General features: G+C 39.4%; 1 protein-coding gene across 1 annotated transcript in view; it reads right to left on the minus strand.

Moving 5' to 3' along the window:
* The window catches only part of ADGRG2 (adhesion G protein-coupled receptor G2), a 45,732-nt gene that overhangs the window by 14,788 nt on the left and 8,363 nt on the right, over nucleotides 1-22,581 (minus strand). The window contains exons 4-13 of the mRNA XM_063127685.1: nucleotides 10,075-10,128; nucleotides 8,463-8,495; nucleotides 7,356-7,409; nucleotides 6,855-6,925; nucleotides 5,511-5,575; nucleotides 5,177-5,216; nucleotides 5,046-5,080; nucleotides 4,161-4,258; nucleotides 2,402-2,474; nucleotides 91-986 (exon numbers count right to left, since the gene is read on the minus strand). Of these exons, the coding sequence (XP_062983755.1) occupies nucleotides 91-986; nucleotides 2,402-2,474; nucleotides 4,161-4,258; nucleotides 5,046-5,080; nucleotides 5,177-5,216; nucleotides 5,511-5,575; nucleotides 6,855-6,925; nucleotides 7,356-7,409; nucleotides 8,463-8,495; nucleotides 10,075-10,128 (1,419 nt within the window). The remainder of the gene's footprint in view (nucleotides 1-90; nucleotides 987-2,401; nucleotides 2,475-4,160; nucleotides 4,259-5,045; nucleotides 5,081-5,176; nucleotides 5,217-5,510; nucleotides 5,576-6,854; nucleotides 6,926-7,355; nucleotides 7,410-8,462; nucleotides 8,496-10,074; nucleotides 10,129-22,581) is intronic.

The following is a 22,581-nucleotide window of genomic DNA, read 5'->3' on the forward strand; positions in this document are numbered from 1 at the left end:
CTTTTCCAGTTCCATACCAGACCTCACACAGCATGCAGTTAGCAGGGCTGGGTGACAAGAGAAACTTCATCCATTTAAAATCCAGTTTACCTGTGCTGGTGCTACTTGGAGTTCCGGTCTCATCCGTGGTGGAATGCTTATCTGAAGAACTGTAAATGGCAGATGAGGTGGGCAATATGTCTGGGGCTGTTGTAGGATTGTCAGAAGATGTAGTGTGAAGTACTGCAGTGGCAGGTGTGGTGGAAAACATTGTCAGAGAAGAAGAAGTAGGTCTGGTAGATGGTATGGTTGTAAAGACTGGATTTGTTGTTTTGAAAGAGGTAGAAGGAAGATCTGTATGGTTAGTATTGGAAGACGATGTTGAAAAGACTGGATTTGTTGTTTCGAAAGAGGTAGAAGGAAGATCTGTATGGGTAGTATTGATAGATGGTGTTGGAAAGACTGGATTCGTTGTTTCGAAAGAGGTGGAAGGAAGATCTGTATGGGTAGTATTGATAGACGATGTTGGAAAGACTGGATTCATTGTTTCGAAAGAGGTAGAAGGAAGATCTGTATGGGTAGTATTGATAGATGGTGTTGGAAAGACTGGATTCGTTGTTTCGAAAGAGGTAGAAGGAAGATCTGTATGGGTAGTATTCATAGACGATGTTGGAAAGACTGGATTCGTTGTTTCGAAAGAGGTAGAAGGAAGATCTGTATGGGTAGTATTGATAGTTGACTTTGTTGGAAAGACTGGATTAGTTGTTTTGAAAGAAACAGAAGGAGGATTTGCAGGTGTAGGATTGGAAGGAGCAGGTGAAATAGGCCAATTATAAAATTCATTAGCCAAATCTGTTGTTGCCAGTTCAGTCAAACGAGAAGGAGAAGCAGTGGTCGTTTCAGAGAAAGGAGCATCATGCTGAGTTACAACAGGGGAAGACGTAACAGGTGAAATTGCTGGCATAGGTGTACGAGAGCCAAAGCAGGCAGTTGGTTCAGGCATACTGCTATTGGAGAAAAACAAATAAAATTACACAGGTGTTGGTATTGGCTTACCAGAAAAGGTTAAAAAAATATACAAGGCTCCTCCAAAATACTTGTAATTATATGCTTCTTTACCCTACCCTGTGCCTGTTTGCATTCTCTTCCCCTCCTTATTGTTTTATTATGATTTTATTAGAATGTAAGCCTATGCGGCAGGGTCTTGCTATTTACTGTTTTACTCTGTACAGCACCATGTACATTGATGGTGCTATATAAATAAATAAATAAATAAATAATAATAATAATAATAATAATAATAATAATAATAATGTAACATAAGATTACATTTATTTGTGTTAATAAATCACATTTATTCTTTGTCATGCCTCCAGAGATAATCTTTATTGGAGATGCTCATTAATACATTGTGAGTCAAGGGATTTGGAATTCTGCAATAAATATGAAATCACATTTATTTTAAGCATATTCAAAGGCATTTAGAAGATGCCCCTTCCGAGTGGAGGCTGGTGGCTTCTATTTCAAGTGAGGCTGTAAATCCATTAGGGGTTTCACTCAGACCTCTAAAAGACCTATCCAAAGTGCAATCCCCTAACCTCAAAATGCATTAGAGTTTTGACTGGTTCTGACTGAAAGCCAGAGCAGATTCACAGCCCCACTGAAATAGGAGCCCCCAGCCTCCACTGGTCCTTTTTCACATTGCACATGTACAGGCTGTTTCACGCCAGAGCATTATGGAGAATGGGACATCTGAGCATACCTTCCATATCCCCATCTTGCCTTCCCTCTGCACTTTGCAGGAGGAAATATGGGACACAGGCTCAGGTCTCCCACTCTCCATAATGCTCTGGAGAGATACCTTTATAGTAGCTTAGGTGTCTCAGTACTAAGGGAGGAGAGAAGCAAGGTACTGTGGTTACCAATACTAAGAAAGATTGTTCCCTTACTGGAATATCCATATTTTCTTTCTCCTGTACAATTTATTTGTGCCAAGTTTTTAGTCTTGGATGGCAGAGCACAGGAATTTGTAAAATACAGTAAAAAAATAAATCTGTCATCAAACTGACTCTCCTCCTTTGAACCTTGATGGCTACCAAAAGGTGGACAAGACATGACATCAAGTATACTACTAGTATACTTAATGTATACAACTAATATAATCTAGGGTTTATAGGATGATTGTTTAACCCTTGCATAATGCACGATGGTCGGTTGGCATCTCATGACACAGCACAACTCCTGATCGCCCCAATTGGGGGGATGGCATATTGAAAATAATGGCTGCACATGTGCACCATGACTCATTGTGGGTTACATAACCCACAATGACCCAGCTGTGTTGTGCAAACCAGATCAATATTGCAAATTATTAGGCCATTTGACAAATACCCCCCAAATATCCTGGAATAAGTACACTTACCATTGCAGAAGTCGCAGCTCATCAACAGTAGAGGGACAAGAGTAAGAATGCAAAGTTGGACAACAGCACGACTCTAATAACAAATTAAGAACACAAGTCACTTTAATTTGCCAATTAGCAGAGATTATTGTGAAAAGCACTAAACCCTTTTATAAAATTAATTGTTGTTTGTAGAGTACTCCTAATTAACAAAATGCTGCAGAATCATTATATACACCTTATATATGCCCAGGTGACATTTACAATCTTCAGAGGAAGATTGCTCATCATCCCGACACGAAGAGAATGTTGCCATGCAGAACCTCGACACTGGGCCTTCTCCGTAGCGGTACCCATCCTCTGGAAAAACCCTCCCTTGTGCCGTTGGGGAGGCGGAAAATGTAATAACTTTTTAAACGTCTCCTAAAAACATATCTTTTAAAACTAGCCTTCCCTGGACTGTAATTTATTCTAGATTTATGTGATTTTAAAATTTTAAACTGGATTTTATGGTTTTAGTTGTATACTGCCAAGAGAGCTTAGGCTGTTGGGCAGTATAAATATGTAATAAATAAATAAAATAAAATTATATCAGACATAATGACATAATTTAGCCATCCTGGGAAGTTGCTTGAAGAGTGGGGTAGAAATATCTATAATAAAATAATAAATATAATCAAATGTTAGATAACTTGTATGCTGTGGCAGTATATGCAGGGACTGGGAATGGAATACAGCTGTCAGTGGAGAACTGTTGTGACTACCAAAAGAGGGACAGAACATAAATGCATGATTTATTGATTTATTTTATTTATTTACAATATTTATATACCGCTCCCCAGGCCTAGTGCACACTGATGGTATGATTGTCTGTGCTGGGTGTCATCTGCCATTCTCTATATATCCTGTTGCAATGTCTGCACTATGCTAACTTTCCTCACTCCACTATTACTTAGAGCCAAACTATGCATTACGCTAATCACACAACTGAGGCTTGTCTTTCCCACCCCCTTCTCACGCTAGCATAAGCACGTGAAGCCCTGATTCAGATCAGTGCCGCAGAGTTCTGGCAAGAGAAGATTAAACTTCTAAAGTCACCTCCCCCTGCATACACAGGAGCTGTTTAAAAAGTCTGGAAAGTTTCCACTGGTGTCAATGGAGACTTCTTCTTTTTTTAATGTCCCTGTGGGGGAGCAGGATTTGGAGGAAAAATATTGTGTGTGGTGGTGGTGGGGAGATGAACTCTTCCCCTTTCAGAGCACGTGGATCCCAATCAGAGTTGGAGGCAGAGAAAGAAAGAAAGACAGACAGACAGACAGACAAAGACAAGCCTTTACACACTAGTAGCTAATGTAGTTTGGCGCCAATTCTGTCGTGCTTGCAGATAGGAACATGGGTTCCTCTCCCTCACCACTAGGCAGGGACAAAGCTCACTTCCACCCCCATCCCAAATGCACTACTGCTTGTGTTGAAGGCTTTTTAAATCAAAGACTATCCCTCACAAAATGTTGGCACAGAGTACATTATTTGTAAATACTGACCTACAACAGAGATGGCTTGCCCATTTTAAACCTTACTTAAAACGAAAAGATCTGAGGTGACAATCTGAGGTGGCCGATGTGTGAACCTTAAATGAAAATCCAGAATTTGGCACCAATTCCTTTTTTCTTAGAAAAAAACAATTTCTTTTTTTAATCTTTAGTCTTAAAGTCTAAGATTTAGGGACAGATGAGACAAATACCTAGTATCTCAAACAAAGAGAATATTCATGACTACTTACCAAATGGGGCAATTTCTGCTTTTTCTTTAAAATTTGACAATATGTTGCTTATATTCATTATTTTCGGCAGCTTTATTGTGAAATTGCAGTCTGATGTGCTACAATGTGAAAAACAAAAATAAATGTAAACTCTACATGATTGTATATGAATCATTTAAAAAATAGTATAAATACTCAGTCAAATCACTTTCAAACATAGAATCCTATGTGCATTATCGTTTGGTTTGACCTTTTAGGTCAATTGTACAGCAAACTTTCATTGCTACTTCTTGTACCTAACCCAATCAAATTAAAACTAGGCAAAACCCTGCTTACAGAACAACCATCGTCAATTAGACTTCATTTTCCCAATAATTTCAGCATTTGTAGGGATTTCTTTAGGTGTAGTAGCCTATTTGGAGGTGGGAGTTTTATTCAAGAATGCACAATCTTCCAGATGAGAGTGTTAGGAGATGGCTTCCCCTTCCTCACACATTTTGTCCTAAGAGGCTGCACTGTTTAGAAATATTACTTATTCCAGACAGTTCTAGACTCATTCTAGACACAGACCCTTAGGCTGCAATCCTGTAAGTCCCACTGAACTCAATATGGCTTACTTTTGAGTAGAATTGCAAAATACTGTTAAGATTTCTATAAAAAGCATTGAAGCTGCCATGCTTCTACTCAAAAGTGGCAGTACTTCTTAATACATCTGTAGCTATTTATAGAATCAGAAGGAATATAGCAGGAATTGCTGAATCTGTACTGCATTTTAATGTATTGTTTGATTATTGTTCTAATTAAGTTTTATTTATGAGTGTAAGTGGCCTTGAGTGCCATTTTTCTTGTTAGACAGGTGGCGTGCAAAACAAAACCAATCAATCATAATTATTTAAAAGAACAAACCTTTGATTTCCTGCACCGCATTGCATGAAAGAGAACTATAAGATAATAAAATTAAAATGAATTGTTTAGTCATCAAAATATGCATTCAATAATCCAAAATATGGATTATAAATAAGCTATAGGTTACGTACCTCAGTTAACCTCTGAAGGGTTTTATTGAAATCTGAAATTCTAAAACAAAAGTTTTCAACAGCTTGATCAGAAATTCCGTGTTTGATCTTTTCTAGTAAACAGTTCCTGTGCCAGTCTAGTTTCCACCCATTCTCATAACATGGTAGTTCCCCATCCCCATCCCACGCCCCCTGCTGGGCTTTTTAGGAAGTGCAAAAAGCTGTAGCAAAGAAGAAGAGGCAGGGAAGCCCCACTGTGCAAGTTCTAAGCCAATGTGAAACGTGTTTGTGTATTATGCATTTTTTTAAAAAAAATAAATTTTAAACTGTAATTTAAAAATTACGAATCACTTACTTTAGTTCTAGCTGTGGAGTTGAAGCAGCTTTTAGTTGGTAATGATCACTGTTGCTAGAAAATTTCTACAAAAATGAAGAATCCATAAATAAATTACATTCTTTTATATATTGCCTTCATCTAATTAACAGTACATAGAAGCCATTATACAAACACACACACACACACACGACCTTTCTTATTGTCACGGAATATGAATCACTGTAACAGAAATAAAGCAAATACTGTGAATGAAAGCTTGACCAAACTTTTATTGACAGGAGGAGAGGATTGAAGTGATAAGTGAACAGTGCAGGTGAAAGGACTGGGGGGGGGGAGTATCTGCAAAGGGGGAAAGAACTGGGGGGTGTCCAGCAACTAGCCAGGCATTATATCGGGCAAAACATTCTATGCCTGCTGAGTGGCGTCAGAAAGATCACACACACATACCAGGGCTATCACATATTGGGAGGCTTTCCCAAGTTACCCCCTCCCAGACTATGAGCCAAAAATTCCTACTTGGGGCCGCAAAAGGGGAACTGCTGCATAGTGAGAGGGAGCTGTGCTTCAAAGACGCCAGAGGGTGGAAGCCCGCAGGCTAATAACGCCTCGTAAGCCCCACGCCTGGCGGTGGCTCCATGCGATATCCCCCAATGGCCATCATTCATGTCTGTCTTCCACCCCTGCCCCAGTGGCCTCCCTGTCGCCAGGCAAGCCAGATGTGAGGGTAGGGCATTTTCCTCCATTAGACTGGAGCAACTAAAGCTACTTAATTTTCCCTACCATTCACATAGTAATGTCAACTTCAACCATGTAAGCTTATTCCCAGTGACTCTTTCCCAAACACCGTGGCTCTTAAAAGATTAAGAGTGCAATACTATGGGATCCGCCCATGGTACTCATCAGCCTCTGAACTCAAGTATCCAGTGCAGAGCAGGAGGTGTGGCAGAGGCATTAGTTGCCTCCGCTGGACCTCCTGTCTGCATCTAAGCTATACTGGCTTTTTTGCCAATCTAGCTAAGGCATCAGGGAGGGAGAGGGAAGGAAGCTGGAGAGGCCTCTGGATATGGCATAAGCCAGCCTCTCCAGTCCCCACCCCACCTATCAGAACATCCCTTTTACCTCCTCTCCAAAGTCATGGTTGCAACCTCTGAGAGGCAGCTCTCGGGTTTCTCTCCATGCCAGCTACAAGAGTGATGGAGAGGGAGCAGGGAGCTCAGGTTCCTGGCTCCAAGGTCAGAACGCTGTCTCCAGAAACCTGAACTATTCTTTGCTCCCCATAGGATTGCTCTCTTAGTTATAAAGTAAAGAACATGACTTAAGTGTGATCCCAGAATAACAATTTATCAAAACAAAGAGTCTTACTAATGTTAGGTTGTATGAAGTATCTGAGCTGTTTTCATCGGACTGAAATTTCACCGTGCCCATGTAGATAACTGAAAAGGAAATAAATAAGTCAAAAGTAAAAATCAGAAATAGCTTTGTTCAGAAAAATCTTGACAATAGGGAAGCATATACGTCCTTTAGCTATACTCTTTAACTTCCTTGTATAATGTTCATTTGACCTTTTTTTTTTTTTTTTGCACAGAAGCAAAGGTGGAAATTCTGTAGTTCCAAAGTATTCCATATAGCTTTTGGCCTAGTTTAGATGTATGACAAACCATGCTTTATTATAAGAATTAGTCTGCATGAACTTTGAGCTCAACATGCCCTCCTTTCCCTGCCCCCTGGTTATGAAAGGAAAAGATTAACAGTTTCCACTTCTACTTTTGAATCACAATTAAGTCTAAAATTCTGGAAATAGAATTTCAAATCAAAATATCTTCGTGTCACTAAAATGAAAATCAGTTTTAAAAAGTCACCAACCTGTGTCTTTACAGAGGACTGATAAGTTACACATGTTATTGTGTAAAACAGTTCCTACAAAAAGAAAAAGTTGAATCAAACATTGCAAAAGAAGTTTATGTTAAACTAATTTTCCTTGATTTTTTCCTACTATTTTTAACACAGCTTGTAGTGTGGAATCAAAATGTGACTGATACATTTTTGCCTTTTGACTGAGTATGGTCTACATTTAATGCATTAAGACTGATAGAATAAATATGTATATTCCAAGGAGACTTTAAAGGGATCTATACAAAGGAACCATCTATACAAAATGGAGTGATAGCAAAGTAAGCAGAATGGAGAAATTAGAATTTGTTAATGCCACTGAAGCCAGAAAAACAGAATACAAAGCCAAACTGCATGTTATGTTAAACATGCCTTTTAAAAGTGTTCATAAACTTGTCACTTTTATTTTGAAGGGAAATCAGCTGCATGAGTCGTTAATCCAAATTGCACTCTCAATCTGGATTGGGCCCCATGCTGCTTTCCCATCATCAGTATGCTGATATCACTCTCTCTATATCATCTAATCAGGTGAAGCTGTGCAAGTTCTTGACTGGTGCCTGGAGTCAGTAATAGGCTAAATGACAGCCGATACATCTAAGCTGAATCCTGACAAGATGGAGGCACAGTACTCATGTGCAGAAATTAAGTGTATATCCTATTTACTGAGTTTCACTCAGCCTATAAGAACAGTACATATTCCTGGATCCAGCACTGTCGTGTCAAGCTCGGTTATCCATTCTTAAAGAATTACATTGGCTACCTATTTGCTTATGGTCCCTAAGCAGCTTGGGACCCAAGTACCTGAAGAAGCCATTCTCACTATTCTACTCTACACATTTCTTAAGATCTTCAAAGAGGATCTTCTATGGAGACCTTTGTCATGGGGAGCTCACTGTACAGGAACTAAGCACAGGGCCTTCCCTGTGATAGTACCCCATGTAGCAGTGAGGGGGAAAACCTGTCTTCCACTCCAGATGCTGGTTAGTCTGACCCTCAATGATACAGATCTGGTGTGGGATAGGACTCAAATGTTCTGCATGGAGTTACCTACATAAATAAATCTGTGCAAGCAATTCTTACCTAAAGAATTCATTTCTTCAATGGAAGATGAATCTAAGAAACCAAAAACAAGAAGTAATACCAATAGCATTTTGAGGAAGAAAAATAATCAAAAACCTAAACCTACTCTATGTAAAAAATATTAATTAAATCTTGCCTGAGGCACTGTTAGGGTAGGTGACAAAAGTGACAATGGATGAGTCTGCTGTAAATAAATAAATAAAGTTTAATGCAAATAAATAGATAGAGAAGCATGAAGAATTTTAAGATAACATACCTTTCATTGATAAACTTAGAAATAAGTAGAACTTCAGAAAGTATTATATCATTACTGGGTTTTGGAATAAACTTGTGCATGCATGCTATAACCTGAACATTTGTTCTCTATGACAAAGATCCAAAGAAACTTGAAACTATCATGTAGAAGATGGATCAGACCTGTTCTCTACTGATCTAAAAGGTGTCTCTAGAAGCAATGGGTGGAAACCGTAGAGAAGCAGATTCTGGCTAATGTAACGAGAATCCTCTTAGCAACAACAACTACTCAACAATGGAACAAACATCCTCAGGAGGGAGTGCATTGTCCCTCAGTGGACATATATAAACAGAAGCTGGAAGTCCATCTGTCACAGATATTGCAGTTGCATCCTGTGTTGTAAATCCTGCACTGAGCAGGGGTTGTATTGGATGACCTTTGAGGTCCCTTCCAAATGTTAAATTCTATGATTCTATGATCTTTAGGAAGGAGAAGCAAATGAAAATCAAATGGAAAAGTCTCAGTAAGTCTACGACTTTTTAAATGCGCAGCTTCGGGGAAATGCCCAGTGATGGCGGCGAGTATAACTGACAGAGCACCACTGCGCAGCCACCACAGAGGAAATAGGGTGTACAGACAAGCTCCTGATCCCAGCCATACAGAGCTTTGCAGGTAGCTATACAGAATGTTTAGGACATCATAACTGAAGATGGCTTCCAGTATTATTTACAAATCTTTTCACTCAACATGAGATACATATATTCTAACCACATCTAGAATTTGTGCTTCCCTTCACAGAGTGGGGAAACGTATGGATTCATTTTAATATGTTGCATCCACAGCACACAGAGTGTATGTGTGAGTCACTCATGTGTCTGATGTCATATAACTTTCAAAGTTGCCCTCATCATCTACGCAATTCCAGTTATAACTCTGGAAAGCTGTGCCAATTCTGTGTAGCTCAAACAGCTTAGTTTTTCCAGAGTGTCTGCTAATTGTGACACGTCTGTGAATAAAACAACATTTTATATAAACAGAAGAATAACAAATAATATGTGCAGTAATTATTTATTCTGGTACTTTCCACCAGTATTCATGAAATAGGTTAGAAATGAGTTTATTTGAAGGATAAGTTTTTACTGTGTCCCCCACCCCCAAACCTTGCATCCTTGAGTAAAAAGCGCATAAATCTAACTCCTGAGTTGCACTGGCTGCCGAATTATTTCGATTTTCTAGTTATATATTCTGTTCAAGCAAGACGTGAAACATCTACTACATCCACACATAGAACCAGATTTTTAAATGGACTAATATTCAATATAGTTTACAATAATTAGTTCATCAGAGTCAAGTAAAGATTTTTAAAAATAGACATACCTGGTGTGCTTACTTGAGCTTTTCCAAATTTTGATGAGACATTTGCAGCATTGGCTGTAATGTAAACAGATTTATTCATTTATTAGACAGGAATAAAAACGTTTTTTTTTTAAAAAAAATGATCCTTCTCGTCCAACAATATTTAGCTTGCACTCTCTACCACAAGAGGGCAACACAAAACTGTTGAATTAAACTCAATGCAACATCAAAGAAAATTCTGCAAAAACTCTACTGTAAAAAGAGAAGCATTTTTACAGGGTAACCCCGTCCATCCAGAATAGTTTGGGGACATTTTGTGGAATAATATATAACTTCCTAATAAAATTGGGACTTAATAAAATTGAGACCACAATACACTTGTTCGTATGTATTATTAACATGTAAATGTCAGTTTATCTTTGATGCTAAAAAGTCATCAAAGCGGTGTGCAACAATTTAAAACAATAAAACCCTGCAACAACAAGATTAAAAACATTCCAAGTATACGGGATCAGTTTCAATTTTTGTGGCATAAGGATGTAGACAGGACACTTGTAGCTATTCAGCCTACATCCTTCTCTACTGACCTTTGTCCAGCCTGGCTTATTTGAGCTAGCTGGGAGGGTTTGGCTGAATGGATCTAGGGAGTGATGAATACATATGATGGTGCCCACCACCTTGAAAGAACTGGTGGTGCATTCACTCCTGAAAAAGCCCTCCATTAATTCAGAAGTCTATGCCAACTACCGCTCAGTTATTAACACCCCCCCCCTTTTCTGGGTAAGTGCTTGAGAGGGTGGTAGCTGGGCAATTGCAGACATTCTTGGAGTACACCGATTATCTCAACCCATTTCAGTCTGGGTTCAGGCCTGGGTTTGGGACAGAATCAGCTTTAGTCACTCCAATGAATGACTTCTAACAGGAGAGAGACGACTCTGTTGATCCTGCTTGAGCTCTCAGTAGATTTTGATACTGTTTATCATGCTATTCTTTTGGATGATCTGCATGAGTTGGGAATTGGAGGCATTGTGCTACAGTGGTTTGGCTCCTACTTGCGGGGACAGTTTCAGAAAGTAGCTTGGGGAACTATGCCTTGGCTCCCTGGAAATCATGCGGTGGTGTGTCACAGGATGCCATCTTGTTCTCCATGCTATTTAACATCTATATGAAGCCATTGGGGGTGGTCATTAGGAGAATTGGGCTATTTCTCTGTAACATCTGAATCAGGAAAGGCCATGTATGTTCTGAACTGGTGCCTGGATAAGGTGGTTGGTTGGATGAGGACCAACAAACTGAGACTGAATCCTGACACGACGGAGACTCTATGGGTGGGTGATTCCCAGGTATACGAATTGGGAAATTGCCTTTTCTAGATGGGGTTACACTCTCTCAGAAAGTACAGGTACATAGTTTGAGTGTGCTCCTGGACACATCATTATCATGAGAAGCCTGCTATTTTATTGTGTTTATGTTTTTATTACTTTTAATATTTTAATTGTTTTTCAGTATTTTATTGTTGTGAGGGCCTTGTGAGGGCTTCTGCCTTGAAAGGCAGCCAAGAAACATTTTAAATAAATAAATTTCAAAAAGTTACTTCGGTGGTAAGGAGTGCCTGTTAACAACTCTCGTTGGCGTGTCATCTACACCCTTTGCTGGACAGGAATAGCTTGGCCAGTGTAGTCTATACATTGGTGACCTCACATTTAGATTATTGCAATGTACTTTATGTTGGGCCTCCAGTAATACAGACCCATGGGATTGTTAAGATCATTGGAGGAGGGCTTCCTGGTTGTACCACAACTTCCAGATTGCCATCTTGCAGCCTTCTGAAAGTGGGTTTTCTTTGTGGTGGCAACCACCTTATGGAATAACCTCGATAAGCTGGCATTCAGAAGGCATCAACTGCAGTGTGCTTTAGGTACCAACTGAAGACCCATCTTTTCACCTAGACCTTCCCTGAGTGAGTGTGCTGCCCAGTTTGTTAATTATGGAGTTGTATTGGTTTTAATGTTTTTATCAATGTTTGCTAAAAATGTTTTAGCAATTATTACATATTTTAATGTATTTTAATGAATATCACAGTTTATTTTAATGTATTTAAATTATCTTATAAAGTGCTTAGAGATTTTTTAAAAATATGATAGGTGGAATATAAATCTATTAAATAAATAAATACATTTAAACACTATACATTTTAAAAGGCTATTTTGAAAAGATGGATCTTTAAGCGCTATCTTATGGCCCAAAGAGTAATTCTTGAGGGACGCATTCCATAGTCTTTAGGTTAGTCTTTGTTGTTTTTGCTACAACTTAATATGGTTATTTCCTACCCTTCTGAAACCCTCTGCTGTGCAATTTAATGCATTTCAACTGAATACATGGCATTTAATGGCCCTAAGCACTCACACATCTCCTGTTGTCTAAAGAAGTTTCCTACCATGAAGCCATCATAGAATCAAGATGTGCTCAAAAGGAGTAAGTGGTAAAGAACTGTATTTTAAGTCAAAAAATTATACGTCTCAAATAAGGGCACAGTGCTTACCAATGCCCCTAAGGTCTTATTGCCACTCTCTGTATTAACAAGGAATCATATGGTCAAACATATATCCTTTTATTCACCCTTTTTTAAAATCTCTGTATTGTTTGGTGGTGGTGGGGTATTTTTAAGCAGTAATCCTTTAATGCAAACAATGCTGCCAGGATCCTGCTTAGCCAGTTATTTTGAGAATAGTCTATACACTACTCTGATATATGAAGCAATCAGTATTCATTCCCTTGTGGTTTAGAAACATGCCTTCCAGCAAAAGCATTCCCATGGCAGAAAATAATAGTTCTGGAATTACTACTGACAATGAAATTTCTCTTTCAATATGCAGTACTAAATATCTTTTTATATCTCAGAATTTAAGTCATCTAGTTGCTGTTGGTTCAAAAAAATTAAATAGCATTGGAATTTCCACCTTACATATTTCTAAACATTTCTTCCCCTACCTATCAATCTCCCCCTTCCTGTCAGTCAATTATAACCTTTACAAAATATATTGATGGTACCTAATAATAAATGCCCCAAAGCCAACTATCTTATTTATACTTGACAGATGTATCTAAATTTCTATTTCTAGACTGGCTCTGACTGTAAGACAAAATGGCGCAAGTGCAAAATGTCAGGACCAAAATCTGATATCCAGCAAATAAGTACTTGGCTGTAAATTCTAGACAAAGAAATCCCCAGACACATTTTTGTTTGTTTGTTGCTTTGTCTGAAGAAGCTTAAAAACTAGTCTAGGTTTTCCCCTATTGTTAAGGCATAAAGGTTTGGATGACATCAAGTGTTTCCAGATGGATGGGTCCTAACACTACCAAGCAAAGGACATTGTGCAGCTTTTACATCTTTCCCTCCTTAACAAAGATTTTCTGTGGTGAGAAAAAAGATGAAGTGGTGGGAAAAAAACAGGATGTTTACAAATTGAAGATAATATTGTGTGAACCTTTGTGAAATTCCATGAATGAGGCAGGGTGATTGGAAATTAAAGCCTTCTCAAAGAACCCATAATCAGAGTTACTCAGTAGTCACTTACTTTAGGCTCCAGGGAATGCAATCCTATGGTTCCTGGAGAGCATTCCAAGAACCATAGGATTCTTCAGGGACCCCCCTCTGAGTGCATAGACACTGCTATGACCTTGGAAGGGGGACTCTAAAATCCATTCACAACCACCATGGAAAGAACTGCACCTGCTGCTTTACAAGGTCACAAAAGCAGCCTCAGAGAACCTTGGAGAGGTCTGAAAGGGGGCACTGCAGTGGGTGGGGAGGGAAGGAACAGCCAGATTACTAAGAATCCTATGGCCTCTCTAGCCCCCACCCCACCATTCCACTAGAGAGACTCAGACGCCCATCTAGAAGAGAACAATAACAGAAATGCATGGAGAGGCGAAAATCAGCTCCATCGCTCCTCCCATCATGCTGGCAGCAGGGATCAGAGGCTTCCATCTAATGTGGATGAAACACATACATTTGCACCTTAAAGCACTTGTGGGATACACATACCTCACATATAGCTGCATTTGTGTTCTGGGATGAATTATTCTAGAGGCAGCTTTGCATTTCTGCTCAGAGTTCTACAGAAGTAATTAAGACTTAGGGCCAAGTCAATTTTTTTCTATTTGTAATGTTCCCCAAGGATGATACTGGGTCACATGTGCAAATATGTTCCTACACTCAGAAGACAAAACTGCCCATCTGAACCAGTTCTTGAACAGCCCTAGATAATGCTGTTCAGAAGGGAGGAGGCAGTCTCCCAGATTTGTACCATGGATGTCTCAGAAATGCAGTTCACAAGTTTTCTTATTTTGCATTTAAAATAATTTGCAGTAATAAAGAACTAAGTCAGTGGCCGTAATGTCCAGTCGAATGGGTTTAAAATTTACCTGCAGTATAAAAAATGCAAAAAAAAAAATGGTTAAGGGAATCTTAACACCTGTTGCAAAATTGAATTATCTGTTCATATAATCCGGTTTATCTTGTTCCCGTCACCAAGGTATTTAAGCAGAATATCCTGTGGGATGCTGCAAATCAAGTTCTGTGTTAACTGAATTTTTTTGACATCCCACATAATATCTAACAGTTCCAGGAGGAGAGGCTGTTTTCCATGGCTACCAATGAAAGCCCAACTCCTACACGTTCCAAAAAACTTCTGTATTTCATCCAGGACAACTCCACACCTTTCAAGGTTTTGCTCTTAGGCACAGTGAATAAAGGATGAAAAATGTCTTCCTTGTTGCTCATAAGCCTCTCTATGGAAAAATGCCCAAAATAGTTCTATATCAATTCCAAATAGACATTACTACCACAAAAGGGAGATTGAAAGTAAAATCAAAGTGTAATCTAGGTTGAAATGTATGGTAAATCATAAACATAAGATTCTACACTTTAGTTAATCGTGACAAACAAAGACAAGTAATATAATCCTGTGGATAATGTACTCAAAGCACTGCAAAGCACTTTTTCATCACTGGATTATTCCTGCCACAATCTCCAGGACAGCATGGTAGTGGGGGCGGGGAAACTACCTAAATGAAAATGTAGTATTTATTGCCGGGGTGGGGGGCGGGGGAACCATGCACGGTTGGATCCAGACAAATTAGAATCACTTAAATCATGAATAATTTCTCACTTCAATTTTAATAGGGCCTAAATACAACTAACATAAGAGTGTCATCAAATAAGCGTTTTATCGCATGCTCGCTACCTCCCACTTATGGATGTTTGTGCATCATTTAGATGATGTTGTCCACCTCCCTCGCACTTCCTGCTCTTTCTTTCCTGTTTTCCATCACAAAATGGACCCCTTTTAATCTGACTTTTTTTTAAAAAAAAAAACACCACAGAATGTGCCACCATTTCCTGCTGTGTGCAGGAAAAGCGGCACAATAAAAATGGCCCCTGAATGGGCCATGTGGTCTTTGTTTACATCATTACTTCCTCTTCCCCGGGTAGAAAGAGGAAGTATTGTGGGACAAAAGCAGGGGTGGAGAAGCGACAGTAGGGAACCGCAATCCCCTCCCCCCGTCTGATGACGTTCAGTGTCTAGATCCAACTCATAGTTTTATATCATTCAGCTGGAAAGAGCCCTGCATCACCACACTTCTTATGAATAGCACTAGGGCTGTCAACGTTTTCCCAACAGAGGCTTTGTGCCTTTAACAGCTGAATGCCATGTAGAACTGTAGCAGGTGCCAGCTTCTTACTGGGAAGGGTAGATGACAAGGACCTGGTTTCAGGTACCCAAGGGAAGCTTGCTTACTGCTCCATCTAGCTTGGTATTGTCTATACTGACTGTCAGTGGAATTCCAGGATTTCAGACAGGGGTCTTCCACAGCCTTTCCTAGAGATGCCGGAGAATGAATCTGCAACCTTTGGGTCACAGTCTGCTTTTCTTGTCAGCCATTGATGACTATGTTCCAGGTGGTCCTCTGCAGCAGCGGTGGCACCAGAAAAAAATATTGCTCTTGTTACAGAAGGGCAAAGTGCATTTCTGGAGCTAGGGACAATTATGTGAAAAGCGGCTTTGCTTCAAGTAGTCACAAGGTTCTAGGGATGTGTATGTGGCAAGCTACTTGCAAGGGGGATCTTGTCCCACCCTGCCTGCCCTCTGGTATTGCCAATGCTCTTCAAAGATGTTGTACCCACAGCAGTATGTCTTGCAGAGTCAGCACCATTTCAAGTATTCCCCGTACTCTGTTTTCCTATTATGAAATGGTTGAAGTACACACACTCCACCTTAGATAACACAGATGTTGGCCCCATTCAGAAGACACCTTAAACCATGGTTTTAGCCACGGTGAGTAGGCAAAAAGCCTTAGTCACTGTGGTTAAAGCCATGGTTTAAGGTGTCTTCTGAACACCTCCTGGCTTTCTGGCTTAACCACCGTGGTTAAAGCCACAGGTTAAGGTGTCTTCTGAACAGGGCCATAGTTGTTTCATGCACTCTGGATTTGGTGGCAGGCACATTTTTATTTCTATTTTATTATCATCATCAGTATCCTGTTCTTCAATCCAAGGACTTTTAGAGTGGCTTACAATTATAAACAACAAATAACACCACGAATAATTTAAAACAACAGCATCAGTACAATCTCAATAAAACATCTAAAACTCCAACATTAAAACAGATCTAAAATGAACATTAAAAAGCCAGAAAAATAGAAAGGTCTTAACCTGGCACTAAGAAAACATCAAAGTTGATGCCAAACAGACTTCACTGGGGAGAGCATTCCACAACTGGGGAACCACAGCACAAAATGCCCTTTCTCTAGTCACCATTTGCCTCACTTCAGAAGCCAAGGGAACCTAGACTACAAGTTTGATCTTAAAACTTGTCCAAGAGAAGGCAGTTTTTCAGCTACATGGACTATTTGGGATTTTTAAAAGATAAGAACCAGCAAACCCCTTGAATTAGCAAAACTCTTAGCAGCTTGGATATCACAGTAGCCTGGTCATCAAAGCTGTCAGGGCTCTGGACTCAATTTATTGAAATGAATGAGTGCATGCCAGATTCTAAGCATGCCAACTTAAAGTAAAACTGGAAAATTCCAAAATAACAGAATACAAATGTCTAAATACAGGGGAGATTTTCATGCCTAAAACTTGGCAGGTGGAAACATATTGCTATTAGTCAACTGATCATCAGGAGCTACTATGGGACCAAAAAGCCACTCAAAACTTACTAGACCTCTTGCAAGACATATTATAGCTATTTATGTGAGCATACACATGGCTAGAAGTATCAGAAGGATTACAGATTTATCAGAGAAATAAGAGTAATAGCTTTAAAATTAGATTGGCCATCCAATCACATCACAGATGTGGAAGAAAATATTTGTACAAGGCTCGGCATGTTCCCCCACATTAATAAGGAGAATCATTACAAAACACTAAATCACATCACAGATGTGGAAGAAAATATTTTTACATGGCTCAGCATGTTACCCCATATTAATAAGAAGGAAAATAATTATAAAACACTATTTCAGTACTATCTGACACAAAGCAGGATATGAGACTTTGAAATATGTTTTGAAAACTGTATATGGAGTGTGTCCTGTACCCCAACAGTTGTCAAAACTGTTATAAACCATTTTAAAGCAGTAGTGTAGATCCTGCTGTAGTCAATTGAATCTTATTTATGGGAACTGTGTTGGCAATGCAGAAATGACAAAACTAATTATATGCATTTTAGTGAGAATGGCCTTTAATTAATTATTTTTGGGATGTGCAATATCAATAATTACACATTTTTCTATATCCTGGGACCCACTAACAGTCCTGCTCAGTTATGTAGATAAATAGATAGATCCCATACATAAAGAGATTATGGTTGCCAGAAATTGGAGCAGTAATGTCATCTCCATGTTGAAAAAAATGGTTTGGAAGGTTGCAGAGATGACCAAGCTAACAGACAATGGCCTGATTCAGACAACACGCTAAACCATGCTGCTTAACCACAAAATGGTTAAGGGAATGCATTAACCTTAACCATTTTGCAGTTAAGCAGCACGGTTTAGCGTGTTGTCTGAACCAGGCCTATGTCCATTAAAGATATGGTAGACAAAAGGCTGCTTGTTTTTCCAATGCTTGGCACCCTTTTGTCTTCATGAGGGCTAGATACAACTTGGATATTGACAGATATAAATGTTTTTCATTGTTATAATCTGATCAAGAAGTGAAGTTTACCAAGAGAACCAAGTTTTGCTTTTTTACATGTTTAATAACGTACTAGCTACCTGTTTAGAATATTTTGCAGGATTGTTAGATAATGTAGAGGCTGCTTGTTTTGTATGAATGTTATATTGTTTATAGTATTATTATAACAAAACAATAATAAAATAAAAAGAAGGATCTGGGCAAAGACTTTAACAGGGTCCACTCTCATTTGCTGTGCAGTGGTGCCCTCTCTCCCCATTTCCCCATACTTTCCACTGAAGTTTTAGTTCCTTTACATATAGAACAGAAAACTGTCATTGCTACAATAGTTCTGACTTGAGAAGTATGGGAGAGCCTTCCCTTTCAGCCCTACTTTTCAGGATAGAATTGATTAGTTCAAGAAGGCAAAATTAGAGGGCAATTTTTTTTTTACCTTAAACCTGTAATACATGGTTTAATATCATGAGAAAAAGCCAAGCCTCTTTGCCTCTCCTCCTCCAGCATGGTAACGAGGAGGAGATCATAAACTGATGCTTCTGTTTTAGATTAACAGCAGATTAGCATATCATCCAAATCTTCAACTATGGGTAATCTGAAGTATGGTTAGTGAAACCAAACCAGTTTCATAAACTGTAGTTTGAAGTTGGTTTGCTTCTGTTAACCTTAGTAAAGATGAACTAGCTTTTGTCCAGGTTCAGAAGTCATAGCAACTGCAGTTATTAAAAAACAGAAGTGACAGCTTCTGAACTCCTCCTCATGCCCCTGCCAGAGGAGGGGAGAGGGTGCAAGCCTGAGGCTTGCCCTGGGTTATCTTCATAGTGAGCCCGTGTAGGCGTTAGGTTTAGCCTTTCGTGCAAAACGTGGTTTACCGTTACATGCAAACACAGTGTGCCACATACTGTTCAGCTTCCAGGAAGAAGAGAATGTGAGCAGAATTAAAGCAGCCTCCCTCCTCTCACCTCTCACTTTTTGTGTTGCTTCGACCAGAAAATGGTCAAAACTGATCTGTTTGCAAAATGTCTGGTGAATACTCAAACAAACAAGAGCTCCATATACCTTTTCTAGCATAGCGGTCTTGAGTGTACATGGATGGACAATAACTGAAACAAGAGCCATTTGCATGTATCACAGACAAGAGGGCGAGGTGCCTCAGATTACATCATGATCTCTAGCAGAGTGGTGTTTAAACAGCAATTCCATTACCCAAAAACAAAAGAGGGAGGAAAAAAGGAAAATGGTCATATTATTTGAGCTCTTTCTTTAGTTTAACAAAGAAGTAGGTATGTGAATCAGCAAGCGTGATTTCTAGAGTTGCAACATTTTTCCCATGGTTAGTCGTCCTTTTGAAATATATAAAACTTTCTGAATTTCTAAATTCAGGGTGGTGGTGAGGGAAGGAAATAGGGCAGAGCACTTGCAGTGTTTTGTGTGCTTGTTAACCATCTAGATAAAACAAGAACAATAATTATTTACCATAAGAGCCCTGCTCGATCGGACCAGGAGTCTATTTAGTCCAAAATGTTCACACAGTGGCCAACCAGCTGTCGACAGGAGACCCACAAGCAAGACATGAGTGCAACAGAACCCTCCCTCCCATGTTCCCCAGCAACTGGTGGATACAGGCTTACTGCCTCTGATACTGGAAGTAGCACTTAGCCATAAGGACTAGTAACCATTGATAGCTTTCTTCTCCAGGAATTTATCCAAATTGGTAGCCATCACCACATCTTGTGGTAGTGAATTCCATAGTCTAACTATGTGCTGTGTGAAGAAGTACTTTCTTTTCTCTGTCCTGAATCTCCCACCAAACAGTGTCATGGAGTGACGCCAGGTTCTAGTATTGTAAGAGAGGAAGAAAATGTCTCCCTATTCACATTCTCCACACCATGCATAATTTTGCACAGCTCTATCATATCTTCCCTTACTTGTCTTTTTTCTAAGATAAAGTTTTGTACATACAGTGGTGTGAAAAAGAAAGTGAACCCTCTTGGAATTGTATGATTTTACATATCAGGACATAATAACAATCATCTGTTCCTTAGCAGGTCTAAAAATAAGGTAAATACAACCTCAGATGAACAACAACACATGACATATTACACCGTGTCATGATTTATTTAACAGAAATAAAGCCAAAATGGAGAAGCCATGTGTGAAAAAGTAAGTACACCTTTACTGCTTCCATAGGAATTAAGATGCTAAATAGCAGACAGGTGCTGCTAATCAAATGCCTGTGATTAATTGATCATCAGCAAGTATGACCACCTCTATAAAAGCCAAAGTTTTCTCAGTTTGCTGGTCTGGAGCATCCAGGTGTGTGTTAACACAATGCCAAGGAGGAAAGACATCAGCAATGATCTTAGAGAAGCAATTGCTGCTGCCCATCAATCTGGGAAGGGTTATAAGGCCATTTCCAAACAATTTAAAGTCCATCATTCTACAGTGAGAAAGATGATTCAAAAGTGGAAAACATTCAAGACTGTTGCCAATCTTTCCAGGAGAGGACGTCCCAGCAAAATCAGCCCAAGGTCAGACCGTGCAATGCTCAGAGAAATTGCAAAAAAACCAAGAGTTACATCTCAGACTCTACAGGCCTCAGTGAGCATGTTAAATGTTAAAGTTCATGACAGTACAATTAGAAAAAGACTGAACAAGTATGGTTTGTTTGGAAGGGTTGCCAGGAGAAAGCCTCTTCTCTCTAAAAAGAACGTGGCAGCGCAGCTTAGGTTTGCAAAGTTGCATCTGAACATACCACAAGACTTCTGGAACAATGTCCTTTGGACAGACGAGACCAAAATGGAGATGTTTGGCCATAATGCACAGCGCCACGTTTGGCGAAAACCAAACACAGCATATCAGCACAAACACCTCATATCAACTGTCAAGCACATGATTTGGGCTTGTTTTGCAGCCACAGGTCCTGGGAACTTTGCAGTCATTGAGTGGACCATGAACTCCTCTGTATACCAAAGTATTCTAGAGTCAAATGTGAGGCCATCTGTCCGACAGCTAAAGCTTGGCCGAAATTGGGTCATGCAACAGGACAATGATCCCAAGCACACCAGCAAATCTACAACAGAATGGCTGAAAAAGAAAGAATCAAGGTGTTGCAATGGCCCAGTCAAAGTCCAGACCTCAACCCGATTGAAATGCTGTGACGGGACCTTACGAGAGCTGTGCATAAACAAATGCCCTCAAACCTCAATGAACTGAAGCAACGTTATAAAGAAGAGTGGGCCAAAATTCCTCCGCAACGATGTGAGAGACTGATAAAGTCATACAGAAAACAATTACTTCAAGTTATTGCTGCTAAAGGTGGTTCTACAAGCTATTGAATCATAAGGTGTACTTACTTTTTCACACATGGCTTCTCCATTTTGGCTTTATTTCTGTTAAATAAATCATGACACGGTGTAATATGTCATGTGTTGTTGTTCATCTGAGGTTGTATTTACCTTATTTTTAGACCTGCTAAGGAACAGATGATTGTTATTATGTCCTGATATGTAAAAATCATACAATTCCAAGAGGGTGTACTTTCTTTTTCACACTACTGTAGATAGATGACAAAGATTCCTATTGGTGTCCCAAATCAACTCAAAATGCACACACACAAAAAACCACCTCCTAAACACCAAAACAACCAACTGTAGATCTGAATGTACCCACTAAGCAGGTTCAGAGTACTGCAGTTGCCACTTCCTGTTACCCCTGACATTTCCTACTGCCCCCATAGACAACTCACATGTAATGCTGCCTGCTGCTTCCCTACTTTCTACATTCAGAAGAGTTTCAGAAAACCAAAGATGCTGCTACCTATTTCCCAGACCTCTGTCCACTGTTCTGACCACACATGATAGTATAACCAAATGCAGTTCCTTCTAGTATTGAATAGGATATATCAATATATGCATTCATATATTCCTATATCCTCAGTATATGACACATGGTGTCAACATCATTGGCTTTTTAAAACAAACAAACAAACAAAACTGAAGACAAATATTTTCCAGTCTTAATTTGCACCTTAAAAAAACAATTCACAGCTGCTGCATGTGTAATAGCATGTTTATGTTTTGTAATATTGTAAGATGCCTTGTGAGAGCAATGCGCCCTGAAAGGCACAACAACAATAGAAGTTCAGGGACCTCGCCTATAATTTGCTTAGGACAAAAAGCTTCTAGATCCATCACTCCAGATGACAGCCCAAATATATGCGGCCCTTGCGGCAGCCAGGAGTGCCTACTATCAGCTTCGGCTGATATGCAGCTGCGCCCCTTCCTAGAGTCAGAAGTCCTAAAGATGGTAGTAAACATGCTAGTAAC

The sequence above is a fragment of the Elgaria multicarinata genome, chromosome 5, assembly GCF_023053635.1.
Source record: "Elgaria multicarinata webbii isolate HBS135686 ecotype San Diego chromosome 5, rElgMul1.1.pri, whole genome shotgun sequence".
NCBI classification, from domain to species: Eukaryota; Metazoa; Chordata; class Lepidosauria; order Squamata; family Anguidae; genus Elgaria; species Elgaria multicarinata.